Consider the following 20,235-nt stretch of genomic DNA (forward strand, 5'->3'; position numbering starts at 1 on the left):
CGATATGGAAAATGGATGGATGGATGGACTCGTGCCTCAAAAGGTGCGCAGAGGCAGAGGAGAACTGAAATAGATATTTCTATATTCCACAGGTTCCCAACCCTGGTCCTGAAGTACCCCAGCCTGCACATTTTCATGTTTTCCCTGTTCTTACACAGGGAGGATTGTTAATTGGTTAATTATGAATTAATTGAAATAGTTAATCTGGTGTGCTGAACGCGAGAAACGCACTAAAATGTGCAGGGGTACTCCAGGAACAGGGTTGAGCGTGTGCTCAATAAAAATAAAAGATTATGAAGACATTTCCACCATCAAAAGGACACATGGGTCTCCTATAAACTCTACTATAAAATGGACCTGCTGACAGTTAACAATGACATTTTACTGTGTTTGCAATTTCATCTCTGTTCCATGGAACTGAGTCGTGTCACATTTTTTTTACCACTTGTGTTACCATCTGCTCAGTGTATCCGGCTCTGAGCTGCTTTATTAACCACTAAAATGATTTGTGGAACACCAGCAAGACTTAATGTGAAATTATCATCACTGATTTGTGTTCAGTCTCACAGAAAAAGTCAGCCCTTGGAGTTAAAGGTGTAAATTAATAAGGCCTTCTGGTCTGATTCAGTTAGATCTACACAAGCCTAAATCAGCTCCAAATCAGGCTGTACAGAGCGGTCAGACTGTGCGTACCTGAGTGGCGTGACATTAGAATCTCTTTTTCCTGGTCAGGGTCGCGTTGGATCCAGAATCTATCCCTGGAACAGTGCGCAAGAGATGGAAATACACCAAGGATGGGGTGCCACCACTGCATCACACACACACGCACACACACGTAGACACACACAGAAATCACCTAGTATAGCCAGTGCACCCACCATCATGTTTCTTTGAGGCAGGAGGAAACTAGAGAACCCGGAGGAAACCAAAATATACACATGGAGAACATGCAACCTAAGACAACTTACAGAGGTCAGCAGAATTCCAGCAGTTTTAACAGGACCTTTTTTCTAACCACAAAATTATATAATTTATATGTAAAGACTCGTCAGCACAGAATGATTTTAGGTTCTGCATTGAGTGATGAGTTCAGGAAGGTCAGGACCTAACCCCAAATCCACTTGCGTTAAAAAGGTGCGAGTGTTTTCTTAAGCACAGAAAGAGTGCAGTGTAATAATCCAAACAATCAGTCTGCTTTACAGCATATTTGATGTATTCACACGTATTATATGCACATTCTGTACAACAACTGATTAAAAATAATTTAAATATTTCTCCATGATACCTGTTTGCAATGACAAAATAATACTCCCAGCTTCTCACACATGTACATTTGTGGTAACATCATCGTATAACAGTAACATAAAAAGTCTGATCCTATACCATATCACAGTGTAATGCAATATGGCTATGCTCGCAGCAGCAAAACGGATCTGGAGTTTTTCACCCATTTGGGTGCAATGAGAAGTAGGTGGTGCAGAAGTGAAATAATGAGATGAGGCTCCATTTGTGGAGAAAACCATATAGAACACTAAAAATCGAATGCATATGCAAAAACGTGAACTATCTGTGTAAACCCAGCATGTAGAATAGTTGAGCATTTCCCATAGTCCAAGTGCAATAAAAGAGTGATGATTCAGCCCTGTTGTAGTCAACGCAGCATTTATAATGTACAGCCTGTTTTGGCCAAGGGTAAATTGATGGAGATGGTGACTATAAGACTGTAAAGCTATGAAAACGAAAGACGATCTGCTCCACATATGCTCAAATGGAGCTGATACCCCAAAACAGCTTATTGGATGGAACAGAAAAAGGCACAAAGCAAATCTGATTTCCATTACAGCTGCTACCAGTCAGAATGATAATAACAATAATAATAACAATGCAAATAAACATTTGTAATTCTTTAAAGGACTTCATGTTTGAAAGTCTGTTCCTGTTTGTTTCTTATAGAAATGGTATGGGTTCAATGGATGACTATGATTTTTAAAATGCTTTTTCACATGCATGAATATAAGTAATATGGGACTTCACGCTGTAACACTGTTATAAAATCAGTCATATGTTTAAAAAAAAAAAAAAAAAAAAAAAAAAAGGCCATGTCCTCAGCACAAAGACGTACAGAATGATGTGTCAAGAAGTTACTGTTTATGTCACTGTATGTCCTGAGGCATACTGAGAATCCTTCATTTAAAAAAACAAACAAAAACAAACAAACAAACAAAAAAAAAAAACACAACATCTTGTCCTTAGTGTGTGCAAACAAAGCCAGTGACCGAGCAAGACACCTGTTCATGTTTGTTCTTGCACAGACATCTCTCTCGCTGGCATTTCACAGCTGTCCTCTATTTCACCCAAGAATTAGATGATGCTTGGAGACACAATGACCGGAATGTGTCAGCGTGTGACATGGAGCTCGACTCTTGGCCCCACAGTGGAAAATGAACTGAAGGAACCGGAACAGAGAGAGGGAGAGGGAGAGAGAGACAGAGAGAGAGAGAGAGAGAGAAAATGGTGTGGGCGCCATTCCAGCCTCTCAGGGACGATGGAACCTGCCAAAGCACAGAGGGAGCGGACGCTATTTTAACACAATCACAGAGGGGAGATCGAGAAAAAAGATCAAGCCAAAATATATTGGAAAACAAGGCAGTTTTCCGAGGAGGAAGCCAAAAAGCTCCACTTAATCAGATTTAGTGAGGAGACATATTATATGAAAGACAAAAAAAAAACATGCAGCCAGTGCCTGTGCAGTTTACTTTTTTAAATGAATTTATTTTATGTTCATAGATTAATTAAATAATGCACTTTTTGTCTCAACAAAAAGAAGGGGAAATTGTGCGCACGGTTTGATGGATAATCGGTCCAAGCAAATTGGGGTTTATGTGAATAGGAAGTATGATAATTTGATTAAAATGTAAATAACAGTGTGACATAATCGTGGAAATAGTGGCATGGAAGTAAGTAATAGTAATATAATAGTAATATCCCACTGCTTTACAGAGAAATTTACAGAGAAATTTACACTTTTTTAAATGTGTTCAGTCAGTCACAATTAAACAGTAAACAGAAGTGTTGTATCATATTTTTTTTTTTGCCAGAAAAGAATCAGAAGCTAATTTTATATCATCTAGATGCCAAAATAGACAAACAAGGACTAGTGAAAACTTACTTGATTGAATTATAGTTAGTTAAAATTCAGAAATATACTTAAATAAAAAAAATATTATTTTAATGTTAACTGTTCAAACAACACAGAAACCATTCTATAAATATTTTGTGAACCTGAATCTATACATTTAATCTCCTGTTGCCTTATAACTGATATAATTTTTTTTTTAAATCAATATATTGATTATAGTAAAGCATGTCTCTTTTTAATATACTTGTTAGAGGTCCTCATGAGAGAAAATCCTCTAACTCAAAAGGTCACGAATAGCAAATAGCAAAAATGTCTCCATAATACATCCTCATGCCGAAATACACTTTACTTAAATTATACTATATATTCAAAAGTGTTGTATATAAAACATATATTGCCATTTTGTAATATTACAACCAATATTACATAAACTCTTCAGCCACTTTAATAGGAACACCTTTACATCTGCTCATGTGAAATTATCCAATAAGCCAATCACATGACAACAGTGCAATGTATAAAATTATACCCATACAGGTTAAGAGCCTCAGTTGATGTTCAGATCCAACATAAGAATGGGGGAAAAATGTGATCTCAATGACTCTGACTGTGTTATGGATGTTTGTGCCAGACAGACTGGTTTAAGTATTTCATAAACTGTTGGTCTTCTTGGATTTTGATGCACCACAGTCTCTAGAGTTTACACAGAATCTCACAGGAAAAAAAAGAAAACAGCCAGTGGCCTGAAATGCCTTGTTGATGAGAGAGGTCAGAGAAGAACGGATGGCTACAACAGCAGAAGACCACATCAGGTTCCACTCGTGTCAGCCAGACAGGATTCTGAGGTCACACTGGGACACAGGCTCAACGAAACTAGACAGCTGAAAACTGGAAAAAAGTAAACTGGTCTCTTTTTCAAAAATCAGTTGCCCGGTTACAGTGTACTGCACTGCTGCCAAATGATCGGTTCATTGGATAATTGCATGAATGGGCATGTGTACAGTTGTTCCTATAAAACTGGGTGGTTAGGGTACATTTATGAATGTTGACATACAATAAATATATTTAGAATTTCAGTAGTATGGGACTTGAGAAGTTGTCTCCCAGTTTAAGTCTTCATGTCCTGATATCTTAAATTTTGTGGCTCCTTTAAAAATTAGGAAGAGAAAAAAAGTCAAGGCTCAGCCCTAGTTGAACAGTAATACCCGTGCTCTTAGGCATGAGTGCAGGGGGGCTGAGAGAAAATGGCTTAAAGATAAATTACAAGTTTCCTATGAGATTTTGAGAGACTGTTTGAATAAATATCAAAGAGCAGTTTAAATTAGCCAGATCAAATGATCTCTCTTATATTATTTCAAAGAACTGTCATAATTCCAAAGTACTCTTTTCTACCATTACATCAGTTCTTCATCCTGTTGCCCTTACCTCCATCTCCCCTTTGGCGAATGGTTTTTAAAATTCTTCACTGGTAAGATTGCTGGTATACGCTGACGGATTTGATCTGTTAGTAATGATCCTGTTACCTTTTCTGTTCCACTAAATCTGTTGACCTGTTTTGTACCTGTGTCACTGTCTCAACTCAAACACACAATTGCACATATGAAGCCTACTGGTTCTTCGTGTGATGTTATTCCCTCCACTTTTTTAAGGAGGTGGTAGACTCAATTGGTCCAAGTGTGTTATCGATAGTCAACAGTAGCGTGTCCACTGGTATTGTTCCCAGCTGCTTCAAACATGCTATCATTCAGCCTCTTCTTAAGAAAGCAAATCTTGATTCATCTGATATGAACAACTTTCGTCCAATATCATACTCAATAAATACCCAACAACATACTTGATAATTTTCAGTCAGGTTTCAGAGTCGGTCATAGTACTGAGTCGGCTCTGTTGAGGGATTTCAATGATATTTTATTAGGTTTGGATTCTGGTAGTCCTGTTGCTCTTCTGCTGCTTGATCTTAGTGCCGCTTTCGATACAGTCAATCACGACATTCTCATCGATCGCCTAAGAGACCAGGTTGGTATTCAAGGATTAGCCTTGGATTGGGTCTACTCATATCTTAAGGGTGGAACAATTTCAGTTTGTTTAGAGAACTGTTCTTCATCAGTTGTTCCATTAACGTGTGGGGTTCCTCAGGGCTCCATCTTGGGACCTGTTTTGTTTTCCCTTTACATGCTTCCATTAGGAAAGATCTTTGATAAGCATGGCATGCACTACCATCTGTATGCTGATGATTCTCAACTTCACTTTCCTATTAAACAAGGGAAGCAACCCTCTACTGAGTCTCTGTATAAATAATGATAATGAGTCTTTATTGATCACATATACACATGCAGAGTGAAATTCTTTTCTTCGCATACCCCAGCATGTCAGGAAGCTGGGGTCAGAGTGCAGGGTCAGCCATGATACAGCACCCCTGGAGCAGAGAGGGTTAAGGGCCTTGCTCAAGGGCCCAACAGTAGCAACTTGGCAGTGCTGGGGCTTGAACCCCCGACCTTCCGATTAGTAACTCAGAGCCTTAACCGTCAAGCCACCACTACCAGTGTGGCAAAATGCATGGCCAATGTGAAACGAGGATAAGTCAGAGTTTATTCTTTTTGGTCAAAGGGGATGTGGAGTGGATTTAAACAACAACTTCTTATTGCTTCCAGGGAAAAAACTCTCCTGTGTCAAAAACTTGAGTGATATTTTTGACACTGAGCTCAGGTTTGATCGCCGAATAAATGCTGTTGTTAAAAACAGCTTTTCCCATCTTAGATCTATAGCAAAGTCCTCTCTTTTGATGATTTGGAGAAGGTTGTGCGTTTCTTTGTGTCTTCTCGTTTTGACTACTGTAGCGGTTTGTATCTGGGTGTGAGTCAGGCCTCTCTGGTACAATATTCAGCTGCTATGCTTTTAACTGGCACCAGGAAAAGAGAACATACTACCCCAGTATTGATTTCTTTACATTGGTTGCCAATTCCATACAGAATCCAGTATAGAGTGTTGCTATATGTATTTAAGGATCTTCATGGTCTAGTACCAGAGTATATCTCAGATTTAAGAAGTCTGTATCAACCTATAAGGTCTTTTCGCTCGAGATCAGTTGTGTCTGTCGGTTCCTCGATCTCACCTTAAATCTGGTGATAGAGGTTTTGCATTGGCAGCACCTAGACTTTACCACCTTGATAAAATCATCTCCGTCTCTGGTGTCTTTTCAGGGGGCCTTAAAAACTTATTTCTTTTCTCTAGCTTTTAATTAATGCAATATAAATTGTACTGTATAATAATGTTTTAATTTCGTCTTTGCCTGTTTTAAACGCTTGCTGTATTCTAGGCTGTATGTATGTGATCCTTTTTGTAACTCCATGTGCAGCACTTTTGGACCCATTGCGGTTTGTGAAAGTGCTCTAGAAATAAAGTCAAGCTGTGCCTAGTCTAGACATGACATTCAGCATATAGAAAATATAAAGTCAAGCCTATACATATTTTTGTTATGAAGTTATTATTATTTCAGCTGTCTACAATAGTATACTGGAGTTAAAATTAAATACTGTATATTAAATAATGTGCAGAAATTCAGCTTTAAATTGAGGGTATTTGTATCCAAATTGGATGAACAGTGTAGGAATAACAGCATTCATGCCCCCCTCCCACCTCCATTTTTTAAGGGACCAAAAATTATCGGACAAAATAACAATCATAAGTTAGATTGTCATTTCTGATACTTGGCTGCAAATCCTTTGAAGTCAATAACTGAATGAAGTCTGAAACCCATAGACATCACCAGATGCAGGTTTCTTCCCTGGTGATGCTCTGCCAGGCCTTTATTGCAGCTGTCTCCAGGTCCTGCTTATTCTTGGGGCATTCTGCTTTCAGTTTCCATATTCATTATTTAATTTCAACCCCAATATACTGTGTTAGATAGCTAAAATAACAATACATTTGGCACGAAAAAAAAAATCCAAATACTTATGGACCAGTCTGTATGCATATAAACATTTTCTTTTCATATATTACACCTACTTGAGGTATAATTTGCATGATCAGATTATTTGTTCAAATATATGCAGGTTTTCTTTAAAGGAGAACAGATATTCTGCAAAACATGGACATTATTTTATACAACCCAAGGTAGCAAATTAAGATCTCAAAAACATAAAAAAATTAAATAAAAAATTTTGGGTGCAAATATTATGAATTGTTTAACTATGTAGTATCACATGGCTACATCATACACACAAAATGAAAAATAATTCATTTTGTGTGTGCACATATGCTGCTATACAGTACACTGACTTACCTAGTAAATTGTTTGCTCTCTTCATGAACTTCCATCTCTTTGCTTTTAAACTCGTTAAGTTCTTTACGTATAGCAGCCTGCCCAAAAAAAAAAGAAGAAAAAAAGATAAGTATGTCCACAATTCATCCAGAAATAACATCTAACCAAAACTTTTCTATTCCAGTTCATCCCAACCTCATTTAGTCCTTCCATTAATAATTGTTGAAATTCGCATGTTGAGAAATGACAAGCTGAGCTTTCCACTTATGCTAAATGTCTATATCACTGTTTAAACCTACAGGTTTTGGTTTGGTTTAAAAATTCTGCATATGATTTACAACTTTAACACAATTAATACAATCCGTTTTGATTAGCAACATCAAAGTTTTTTTTATCCAAAACATTTTACCTGAACACTTGTGCAATGGCCATTAGGAGGCAGCACGAACATGTTACAATACTACACAATAGTAAAACACTGTAAAACAATTAGTGGAATAACACATTAACTTTGAGAAGTCAGCCCAATATAAACTTTGGTTACTCATATTTATGGATGGAGTTGCCCAGTATGCTGTCTGTGTTTTCCTCTCTTTCATCCTGGATCCTTTCAATCTAACTACTACGCAATGACAGGTTCTATATCTTCCATTTATACCATGGTCGTGATGGTTATATGATTGTTTATCAGAACAATCGGTATGAGAAAAGGGAGAATTTGTGAAAGTCTCACTTTGTCTGCAGGTGTCAGCCTGGTCCAGGGCTTGTCAGCACGCCGATCATAATCTTTCGCCTCAGTCACTTCTACATACTCGTTAAACCGCAAGATCCTCCGTGCTACTAACTCAGCGACTGTGGGCCGGAGACTCAGCTACAGTCAAACAAACAAACAAACAAACAAAAACCACAACAAACATAAATGTTCTGAAATGCTCCACAGTGAATTGTAACTAGAGACTCTTTGAAAATGTAGTTAGTTAGTTAATTAGTTAACCTAATGGCTAAATCTTGTAGATGGCAAACTTATTTAATTTCAGGACTAACTTTTAAATATGTGCACAAGCAGGGTAGACAGCATGCTCAAAATTATTGCGCTTCATTACTTCACAGATTAAAGGGGACCTTTTTTCTCCAGTGAATCAACAAATCATTTGTCTTTCACTTAGACCCTATAGCAAACTCACAGCTTCAGCTCCATACACACAAGTAATTCAGTTAGGCAGCTACATACAAAACATACATGCCATTCAATACGGATTTTCTTTGATGACAATTAAACCTCACATTTTACAGGTTGTACACTTCACATCCACCAGATGGCGCAGTGCACCACAAATACAAATATACAGCTGGTGACAGCGTAGTCACAACGTGCCAGTAACCTTAGAATTTATACAGTGTGTTTGAGACTAATAAAAACACTTAATTACTGAAGTTAAACCGCGAAGGATTAAAGATTAGAGTTTTTAAATGTAAGATGCATTTGGTAAAAAGAGAGAAAGTTGAAATGTGTGATACCTTCCGAGAAAGCCGCCTTTTAATTTCTTGCTTGGCTTCATGCTCCTCTTCCTCATTTTTCTCTGCAGTTATGGAACAGAAAATAATAATAAAAAGATTTCACTCTTATGTTGCACTCGTTAATGATATCTCTATGATTAACCAGCAAAAACCACAAAAGCCACATAGCTCACACTATATTTGTCCAGGTATGACACTGACAAACAGTATATAGCGATTATACTGTGATTGTGATATGCCTTACAATATATTAGTAAAACTGACAAAGCCGGGATGTGTCACCTGCAAGATGAGCATAAGTCTGGGTGCTTCATAGTAGATCTTTTTTTTTTTTTTTTTTTTTTAAAGTGCCAGTTTGTAACCTCTTAAACCCTGATTCCTGTTTAAAAGTCTACAAGTCTGAGGGGACGGAATTACTGATAATGACAAATGAAAATCTGAGTGCCTGAGACAGACTTGATGGTATTTTTCCATGTTGAATGAGAGTCTCAGTCTCAGCCTCCGGCCCGAACATACAGCCTGAGTGCACTTCAGTGGTCGAGAGCAAACGGACACGCTGCTTCTTTCCCCATCAGTCACACTGAATTAACCGTCCACCGGTTTGCGCAATTCCTTTACATCTTAACACCAGTGCTTAGAATAGAATGACATTTTGACAATGCTTTGCAGTTCATTCTGTGCTTCATTATTCTTGCTTCTCTCAGTATAAAATGTGTGAAATTGGGGTGACTCAGGCCGCCTCTTTCATCCTGGCTAATGTAGATGCTTAGATTTCAGGTAGCTCAGGCGAGTAATTACTGTTCTCCTCCAAGAGAAATAGGCACCTGACAGTGGATTATGCAGTTCTACAAAATACCTCACAGGTTTCATATGTAGTTTCGACGGCCCTTGATGAAAATAGCAAATACTCTATAAAAGAGCTGAAACCATCCAGGGAGAAGTGGGTTCTTAGTGAGAACTTCTTACTCTTTCCATACAGTTTTAAGACTTTGCTCATTTTAGTTTTGCTACTTTTTAAAGTCATGAACTGCATCATATAAAATTAGTTGATGTTTAATGCAAGGAATAAGGGATGAAACTTAGTGTCTTGAGTCTATATTATTTGAACAAGAGAAAACGCAACAACATAGCACAGCATGTAGTATTGAAATCTCACAACTCCAGAGCACCTGGTTGGATCCTGAGCTTGGGATTCTGTCTGTGCGGAGATTCACGTTATGTCTGTTGGTTTCCTCAGACCTCCTAAAAACAGGCCGGTAGATGGATTGGCATCTCTACACTGCCCCAAGGTGAATGAATGTATGAATGGTGCCCTGAAATGGACCGGCGGGCCTTTCAGTGTGTATCCCCATTTATATTTACGGCATTTGGCAGATGTCTTTATTCAGAGAGACCTACAGACATGCGTTGTGGTCTCTTTCAAAACGCATCCTCATGCTTCGTCACTAGGTCAGGGAGTACCATCAGTCTAAAAACCCTGCTGGGAAAGTTAGTACGGTACGAAAACAAAGTGCTAATTTAAAGTGATTGGTGAAGAGGTAGGTGTTTAGTCTTCGTTTCCAGACAACCTGTAACTCAGCTATTCCCATCTTACGTTCAGTGTTCCTGGAATAGACCGTATCCATTGTGACACTGATCAGGATTAAGCACTTACTAAAGATGAATGAAGGAATATCTGGGACTTCATATATATATATATATATATACACACACACACACGTGTATGTATGTAAGACGTCCCATTTATGGTATTTGACAGATGCCCTTATCCAAAGCGACTGACATTTATCTCATTCATACATCTGAGCAATTGAGGGTTAAGGGTCTTGCTCAAGGGCCCAACAATGGCAGCTTGGCAGAGCTGGGATTTGTACTCGCAACCTTCTGAGCAGTAGACCTACACCTTAACCGCTGAGCTACCACTGCCCACTGACCCCAGAGTTTAAAAAAAAAAAAAAAAGATAAATCATCCCCCCACTTAGACTCATGTTATGTGATATAATATGATCTGACATGTCTACTGCTAATTTTAAAGAAAGGTTAAGTGACCACTATGATCTGTTGACTCTCTTTAGGCTGTTACTATAGTAGGTTGGTTCATAAAGGTTACCAGACTCCTACCTCAATGTATAGTGAGATTTTTGCCTGCCAAGATGAAATTATTTGTAGCTTCCGTTTCTTTAGGTCACTTCCAGAGCAATTTAATGACATTTGCACTAGAAATGTGCTTAATGTGGCTATATTTTGAAATTCCTCACTAAGAACGTCTGTTCTTTCTTTCATTTTTCTGAATTTCCATACTTTTCAAGATCTGCAAATGAGCATCTTCAAATATCACATTTCTAGACTTTCTAGACCTGTGCGAGTCACAGTGAACAAAACAATAGAGTCTGGCACTTGCTTCACTGGCTAACAATGAATGCTAATTCAAAAGCCCTACATCACTATCTTTAACCCAACACGGTGTCAAAGCGATTGTTGAACGCCTGTTAAAACTCTTCTACTGCAAACAGAGGCTTTTCATGTCAATATGATGTTTTCACAGGCGTAACCTGGAATACAAGGGCTTACTCACGTTTTAGGATGTTCCTCTGCTCCAGCTCTTCAGTGGTGGGCCTCTGGCTGAGTCGTCTGCAGTGGGAGAACACAACCTGTCAATCACTGCGCTAATGACAAATCTGGAGATTAAATATGGAGAGCCATATTGAGTTCTGCCTCTCAGTTTGATCTAACAGACTGCAAAGATTCCCAGTCAGGACTAAACAAACTCCTCAGCTCTGAATAACAGGAAAGTAACAAACTGCAGTTTCAGGTAATTCAGCAATTCCTGATGGAGGCTTTAAAAATATACTGTGCTTTCCATCTTTAGCTGGAATGTGTAGATGTTTGACAGTTTGGTACTCAGTTAGACTAAAAACAAAGTGTTCTGCAGGTGCTGGGTCAACGTCACCTCACTAGTTTACAGTGAATCTGTTGCCGCAGTTCCTGTCTCTCCGTCTCTGACGTCCTTGGAAGGATGTTCTTCTCTTCCAACTCTTTCTTGCTGGGCCTGTTGCCGAGTTTGATGGCAAGCGTGTCTCTGCGGCGGATTTTACTGGCAAGGGAGCCTATGGAAACAAATATTCGCTCTAATCTCTCTCAGGCACTTGGGTTCTGCCACCATTAAAAATGCCATAAAATGAGGGTGGAGGTAAAATTAGAAAGACAGAAAGAACAGAAAGCAAGACGGAGCGAGGGAGAGAAAAAGGAAGGACAGGAGTGACTAGTAAACGTTAGGTTGCTAGAGTTGGGTTATACAGAAAATACACAGCAAACACAATTACACCAAAACCGCAGTACATTATTTGGTGGATTAATGTGCAAAACTCAGGTCTTGGCAATGTAGCTGAATGCAATTCTTTGTTTGAATAAGTAACAGGACATGCCAAAGGGCTTAAGCCAACAAAATAAACCTTCTGAACATGCTTCCAGATTCTGACAGTGACATTTCCTGAGTCTCGTATTGTTAGCAAACAAACATTTTGGTATAGAAAAGAGCTAATAATACCCCCCCCCCCCCCCCCCCCAAAAAAAAAGTCTATTTTCGATGAGTTTCTCACTACATGACTACAAGCAGATAACTGATTTAAAATTGAGGGGAAAAAAAGAAAATATCATGACTATATAATATTAATTTGATTGTGATAAATCACAATGAATATAACAGTGATCGATTCACATAAATATATTTATGTACTGAATGTTTGATTTCCCCTTATTTTCTGTTCAATTGGTTTGGGGTTTTTTTAATAGGATTTTAAAATTTCAGATCTTTGAATATAGCAGTATTGTTTTGCCAGCAGTTTAAGACTGAAGTATGATATAAATGTGTTTAGTTATCATTATATAAATATAACCCTTCCATAATTTAAAACAAAACTGAAACAAAAGAATCTAAATGAATTCAATTTGAAAGGATTTTCCAGTAGGTTTTTATTTTATTTTTTTTAGATGCTCACCTCATGCCTTCTAACTCACTCGTGTTTATGAAGGTGGAAGATTTTTTGTGTTTTCTATGCAAAGAATGCATGTTTATACTCACAAAGTGCATGTGTATGAAGAAAAAGGCCAGACATTTCCTATATGCAAATGTAAGTTACATTCAATTCTGCTGGTAATTTGCTAATATCAGAAACATTCACTTGGTCAAAGTAGCCAAATCAAAAAAGTATTCACCTTGATACTCAAAATATGTCAAGATCACTTTTTTTATGCTCTGATTAAAGTCAGAAAATATCCATAGGGGGTTTGGCTTCGACAAAACCGTGTCCCTTATTCTAAATGTTTCACTTTTATTGCCATGTTGCTGATAAAACAGAACATCGTCCACATTTGACGGACAGAATTAAACAATCTAGAAATATTTGTGTCAGAGCCCGCTGTAAATTAGCCTCATTCTGCAAATGAAAGACAGGCCAGGGAAAGAAAAAACAAACAAAAACAAACAACCCACCAAAACAAAACAAAAATAAAAATAAAATGAAACAAACAGAAAACACCCAGGTAGCCCTGTAGGAGTGCTGTTTCACAAGATTTTTGTTTGTTTGTTTGTTTGTTTTTTACAAGAATTCTGTTTTTATTTCATCTGCACAAAAAGGATGTTAATCTGATTTTATTGTGATCACCACTATAGACAATCACCACTTTCAGAAAATAAATTCTGTAATATTACACCACAAGAGGAAAACACATACTGGAGGTGTACTCATCCTCTTCATCCTCCTCTTCCTCGTCTTTATAGAGTATGGGTCCGTCTGAGTCAGAGTCACTAGCCGCCGTCTCTCTAACGGCATTAGGGATAACGGTCACTTCTGGACTTTCCACATTGACACCCTGTGGTTTCCTGCTTCCTTCAGTTCTACAAATGACCAAACACAGCAGAGTCACTTTAATTCAACACAGCCTGTAGACCACAAATACATCTGAAGCCAGAAAAAAAAAACAACCTTTGAGTCTACAATGTGCTTACAATCCTTCTAATTTCCCAATTCACAATATGTAATATGTAATGTAATGCCGCATTAGCGTGGCTTTACATTACTTCCTCGGGCAGTTTCAGGGAGCAGATGACAGAAAAATGCACCATGTTCATTGTGCATGTTAGATGTTCCACATGCATGTAAGCGGTTTTATTTCAAATATTGTTTTTACCCAGAGTTACAACACAGGAAATTAGGTCACAGATGTTGGTCAGATGGTAATCTGGCCAATGCCACAAGAACCCATTCACACTGCCAAGCTGATATGTAAGGAACAATATGTGGGTGTGATGTTACAGGTAAATAACTCATGATGCGACCCACACTCAAAGTGGAGTTACTCTTACCACCCAGAAGTGAATTATTTTCCTATAGCTTCACATCCTGAAGCGTTTTATTCCTCTTTTACCTCAGCAATTTTACACAGACTACATTTTTTTAAAAATAATTAAAAGACTTTTTTTTAATTGTACACTTTCAGTTACACTGAATGTTGTGGAACAACTGTGAGACAAGTTACTTCCTGTGATCGTTTACATCATAACAGATATAAACACTTGTTTCCTCAGCAGCCTTTTTTCTCTCTCTTGAACTTAATAAGACAAAAAAACATGTTGTCATGCTGTCAACTTGTCACGTTACAGTGAAACTGGAAAGAGTAAAGTCCTCTGCAGAGCAGAAAACATACCGACTGTTACAAAGCACTGACACTACTGTTAAATAAACATCTCCTTACAGAATGCTTCACCATATAAACTATTACACTGTGCTTTTCTTTGCTAAATAACAGTACTGGTTTATTCTGATAATTATTAGTTTTAGATAATGTTGCCCATCCGTCATATACGTCCCTGTGAATGAGCTGTTACTATAGAAACGAGAACATATTAGAATGAGCGCATTAATACAAACCTGTGATATGAATTACAGCGGGCGCTACTGTCAGACCTGCTGTTATTAAAAAAAATTGATCAACACCGTCTGGCCAATTCGATTTGATAATTAAACAATGCTGCAATAAGCAGTGAAAATGACAATCAACCTTCGAAACATGGAAACAAAAAGAATATAATGAAACAGCTGTGAAAGGACACAGAAATAAACAAAACTGTGCACGTACTGTATTTATATGAGAAATTATAAGGGTGTGCCTATACACTTATCAAACAGGAACAGCTGAGTAGACAGTGACAGTTTATATTGTACTCACTGTGGGTCTCCATCTGCTCCAGTCCTCGTGTCCTTGGTTACTTTCTCTGTGCTCTGATTCTCTCCCGGTGTGTCTGAGGAAAGTGCACTTTCTGTAAATGCCGTCTCTTCTATGGTTTTGTTTACATGCGGCTGACTTTTCTCTGGCGCTGACGTTTCCGACTGTTTCTTAGCACCTTCGTCAACCTGAGACATCTCCTTAACAGACTTCCCATCAGCACCGGAGGCCAGGCGGCTATGTCTTTGGTCTTTAGTGGAAGAGTTGCCCTCAGCTGGGTTTTCAGACCCAATCGAGGCTTTGGGACGGGGCTGAGGTGATCTGGCTTTCTTTCCATGCTTGCTCTCTGCTGGAGTGAGTTCAGAGGTGCCATCTTTGACGTTCTTCACACTGGTTGTTGAAGAGGCCTGAGAGGAACTCTTAGACGAACCAGCCGTTTTCTTAGGAGTGCTGGATTTAGCTGTCAGGAAATGGCACTGAGTGAGAACAAAGCTTTGTTGCTGAGAATTTCAGAAACAAAAGGAGGACTATATGAAGAAAAAAAAACACTCACAGTACCAGTGATTATAGAAATGAGCAAAAAAATCCTAAAAGGAACATATCACAACAAGAGCTATTTCTAGGTTAATTGAAATTTACACCGAACACGGAACGCAAGCAAGACGTTATTAACATTAACGTAAGCAAACTTTTGTCCGATCCACACCACTCAGGAGTTTTTAAAGCCCTACATGTGTGAACAGAGCAACACCCCCACACATGATTTCATGAAGAATTATAAAAACTATTTACAGAAATGTCAGTGGAATATGTGGGATGGTGTTGATCCAGCAACAGTGGTGATAAGATAATACTAGGAATAACATTTACAACAAAAACCCTAGTGTATGTTGATGGACAGCATGGCTAATTTTTTTTTCAGATGTGCACCAAGCAGCAGAAAGGAAATGGCAAAAGTGCAGTGTGACCCTAGCGCTGCACGATAACGGTTAAAATGATTTTGGTTCAAATAATATGTTGCTCAAAATTTTTATTACAATTAATAATCACGATTATTCTGTCAATTAATAACTTTTTTTTTCGCTTCAACATATTTAATGCACTTTTTTATTTTTTTATTTTTTTTACAGCCAAATTAATAAAACATGTTATAAAGCATGGAAGCACATTTTGCACAGGACTTGCACCTGGTCAACATCACATTCTCTAAATTCGAAATACTTCCAAACAATGGAGGATCATGCCTTTTAGGAACTAATGTACGTCCCTCACCTTCTTCTTGTTGCTCTGCCATTTTGTTTGTTCCGTCAAGCAGAATGACTGCATGCTTTAATTTGGGTATCTGCCGCTGCTGTGCTGTGCACATCAGGCCGTGAACTGCGACAAGGTATTTCAAAGTGTGCTTGAAAACAAAACTCTGATTGGTCACTAGCAAACTTCCAAAGAGAGCACGATAGGTCACTCGAGGCAAAAAAATAACTTGTGATTGTGAATTGTGATTCCGTTTATCATCTGTAGGCTCGGTCTATAAGAAGAACGAACAATTTGCAAGCTTACTGGGCTGATGTTTTCTGCTTGCAAACATTAATATCGCAGACGATTATGCTTATTTAATAGTGGGAGGCTGAAATCATGATCGCAGTTAAAATACAATTTATCGTGCAGCCCTAGTGTGACCAATAATTAGTAGCACTGAACAAACACCACAGTCCTGCCTTATTGTTATCTATTGACTTATAAAATCGAGGGTTATCAATTCAGAGCTCAAATTTCACCTAAATGACGTTGGCAAGAAGCAAAAGTAACCACCACCAGATGCAAATAAGAATCTTTCACATAATGCAACCCTTGCTCTTCAGAAAACTGCCTTTTCCGCAGGGTGAATTTTATTTGCGTTTGGTCTGACTGCTGCTTTAGCTGAAAAAAAAAAATTTGTTTTCAGGATTTTTCTGTATCATTGTAGCAAGGGGGCCAAATATTCAAAACCTTAATGCTATAAACTGCAGATATTGGCACCTGTGCAGCTGTAATTACAACACAGTTCATTTAAAATGAGACCTGAGACAGCGAGAATTGATCTAAATTTCGAAGTTTCTATTAAGATGACGCAATTTACACGGCTTACACTTCACTCCTGAGTGATCGTGAAAAACACGACACAAAAAGGACCAAAAAAAATTGTAGAACAGGATGAATCTGGTGTTTTGTGTTTTGATAGATACGAGTTGTCTCATGGAGCTGGTGCAGACTGAAAGTGAATGGAAAAGACTCATAGTCTGGGTCTCATTGCTATATTTAGTCTAGTAACATTGATTTTTCTGTTCACCTGACTGGCAACAGTGCCATAAATAATACTTCTTGGGGGGAAAAAAAAAATAATGCATACATAATTTGATCACATCGAATAGATTCTCGGAAATCGCTACGAAGCTGTTTATCAGAGAGTCTAGTTCATGTAGAGTCTGACCTCTATAAATGCAAATTAACAGGAATGAACACAATGCTAAACATTAAAAGCCTGAAGGGAAAACCATCCCATAATGTCATGTTCATAAAGATTCCTTTAAAAGAAAGATGCTGATGATATCACACACCACAAGCTCTATACAGCGGCACAGACTACAGAAACATTCTTGTTTCTCTGTACACAGAATGCATGCAACCAACATGTATTAAACAAAGAACATGCAAATCAAGGCAACTCTGTCATTCTCTGACTGCACACTTCCTGTCATATACAGAAGCGACAGAAATGCAGGCAGTGATGCTGTTCATCAAACACAAAGCTTCTCATGCACTCACACCAACATCGCACAAATCAATAATAAGAGTTACTACATCCGTTCTTGAATAACCCATCACACAATACACAGACACACATTAATGCACACAAATGTGAACAAGCATGAAGCACCACTCAAAAGTGAAAATGGAGAAGGTGTGTCACGTGATGTAGCATTCTCAGCATCTATTTCCTTATTTCCATTTTTAGCCAAAAAGATTCAGTTGAACCGAGTGTTGACATAACCCAACCAATAACACAACTACAATTTGTTTTTTTTTTGTTAAAGTACAGTGGCGCTTGAGAGTTTCTATATTTCTCAATAAATATGACCTAAAACATCATCAGATTTTCACACAAGTCCTAAAAGTAGATAAAGAGAATCCAATTAAACAAATGAGACATAAAAAAAAAAAAAAGATTCTACTCGGTCATTTAATTATTATTTAGTAAAATGATCCAATATTACATATCTGATGATGATATTTATGCAGAAATATACTGACCACTGTAAATCTGATCTCAGATCATTATAATGATATAGATTAGTGTTAGAGTAAAATTTGTATATAGCGCAAAATTCGCATTTCTAAATTTCAAACCGATTCTTTGTGTTTTTGTGAAAAGAATGATTGCTGCATTTGAACTCAGTCACAAACTAAGCTCTACAGCTTGAACCTATCATAATGCTTATGCCATTACATTAGAGGAGCATGTGGTAGAAACAACAGAACCTGCATGCTGAGCTAGCTCACGAGCTAACTTACCTAATGTTGATGGCAGACAAAATGTAATATAGTCAGTTCTGACAGGTTTGGCTACTATTAAATAAAACGCTGAGAACATGGAAATAAAAATCAGTCAAACAGTCCCCTCTGAAACTATCGGTAAGGCCAATTCATTTGTTTGTGCTATAACCTGAAGACGTTTGGGTTTGAGATCAAAACATGAATATGACAAGAGAGTTTCGAATTTCAGCTTTTATTTCCTAGTATTATTAAAATCTCATTTCGGTTTGTGTGTGATAAATACAAGTTAGTTTACTAGAAGGTAGCTAGTCGGCTAGGTAACTTGGCAAGTGTTATAGGTAAACAAAGTCTTGGGTGTTAACTAACAAAGGATGTTAATGTGTCCAGATTATAGATTATTAGTCTTAGATTATAGAAACCATTACTTACAACAAGCACATTAAAATAAACCTGTGATTTGAATTACAGCTGCCACTACTGAGTTGCTGTTGTAGAATATTAAATCAACACTCTGACCAATCAGATTTGAGAATTCAACAGCACTGTAGTATAAAAGGGAATAAACTTGTTAGGGATTATGCTTAGTAACAAACAGGGCTCCTCCATGCACGGCACACATGCAAGCACGATGCTCCGTCACTACTTAAACCCCACATACTCACCGTTCCCACGAGCTGTGCTTCGTGTATTTTGATTGGGTGGAGGAGCGGAAGCCTGTTTATTCGCGCCCTTCTGTACCTTTTTAACCACTGTCTTGGCATCCTTCCTCACCCCTGCGCCTGCCGCCCCGCTCGAGGCCTTGCTGGATGCGGCCGGTTGTTTTTTAGCAGCGGGTCTCTGAGCTCCAGACGCGCTGGCCTGTGGGCTGCATGTGTTTTCTTTCTTTTTTACAGGAGCAGAGACAGGACCAGAGCACTCTGGCGTGTCAGAAATGAAAATGAAATGAAAACCGGCACAGACCCAGACAGACAGATGGACAGACAGATGGACACAGAGCTTTGGGAAAACCAGTAGTTTTATCCAATTACGATTAACAAATTCTGAGTCAGTGCAGTACAATTAGCCCAAGTGGATAAAACGAAGCGACACTGCAAATCTCAAGAGGGAAGGAAGTCACTTTTCATTAGCAAGGCATTTTCCTGTAAATTCAGTTCCGAGAACTATTCAAATTTGATCAGAAGTGATATGTCTGTACAAAGTGCTTAAGACAAGACAAGCCAGACGAAATACCGCTGAAATGAGCAAAATGCTGAATATGCGTCTTTCTCTGCACAAAAAACATAGTGACATTCTCACTACTTTAACTAAAGGAAAAAGCAATGGTTCAGATGGCACATGAGACATTTTCTGAACCGAGACGATCCCACTGGAAAAGAAAGAAAGGGAACGGTCTCAAATCTGTACGTGTTGAATAGAAAATGGGCTTGATGTATCTTTCAGCTGTTACTGTAGCAGTGCCAGGCAAACCTACTCTGCTCAGGCCACACTGCTGCATCAGAACATGACAAAAACTGATGCACAAAATGCTCTAGGTTGCAAGTTTCTCACTGTGAATAAATGT

The 20,235-nt window shown here is 38.2% G+C and overlaps 1 protein-coding gene across 4 annotated transcripts in view; it reads right to left on the bottom strand.

Annotated features, from left to right (window-relative positions):
* Positions 1-326: 326 nt before the first annotated feature.
* The window catches only part of phactr2 (phosphatase and actin regulator 2), a 66,198-nt gene continuing 46,289 nt past the window's right edge, over positions 327-20,235 (bottom strand). For 3 of the 4 annotated variants that reach the window (XM_053621831.1, XM_053621833.1, XM_053621832.1), the window contains exons 5-13: positions 19,337-19,591; positions 15,147-15,603; positions 13,652-13,815; positions 11,869-12,025; positions 11,494-11,549; positions 8,919-8,980; positions 8,134-8,271; positions 7,422-7,498; positions 327-2,552 (exon numbers count right to left, since the gene is read on the bottom strand). In XM_053621831.1, the coding sequence (XP_053477806.1) occupies positions 2,537-2,552; positions 7,422-7,498; positions 8,134-8,271; positions 8,919-8,980; positions 11,494-11,549; positions 11,869-12,025; positions 13,652-13,815; positions 15,147-15,603; positions 19,337-19,591 (1,382 nt within the window). In that variant the 3' untranslated portion in view covers positions 327-2,536. The remainder of the gene's footprint in view (positions 2,553-7,421; positions 7,499-8,133; positions 8,272-8,918; positions 8,981-11,493; positions 11,550-11,868; positions 12,026-13,651; positions 13,816-15,146; positions 15,604-19,336; positions 19,592-20,235) is intronic. The other variant, XM_053621834.1, reaches the window with a different exon arrangement.

This window comes from Ictalurus furcatus, chromosome 3, assembly GCF_023375685.1.
Source record: "Ictalurus furcatus strain D&B chromosome 3, Billie_1.0, whole genome shotgun sequence".
NCBI classification, from domain to species: Eukaryota; Metazoa; Chordata; class Actinopteri; order Siluriformes; family Ictaluridae; genus Ictalurus; species Ictalurus furcatus.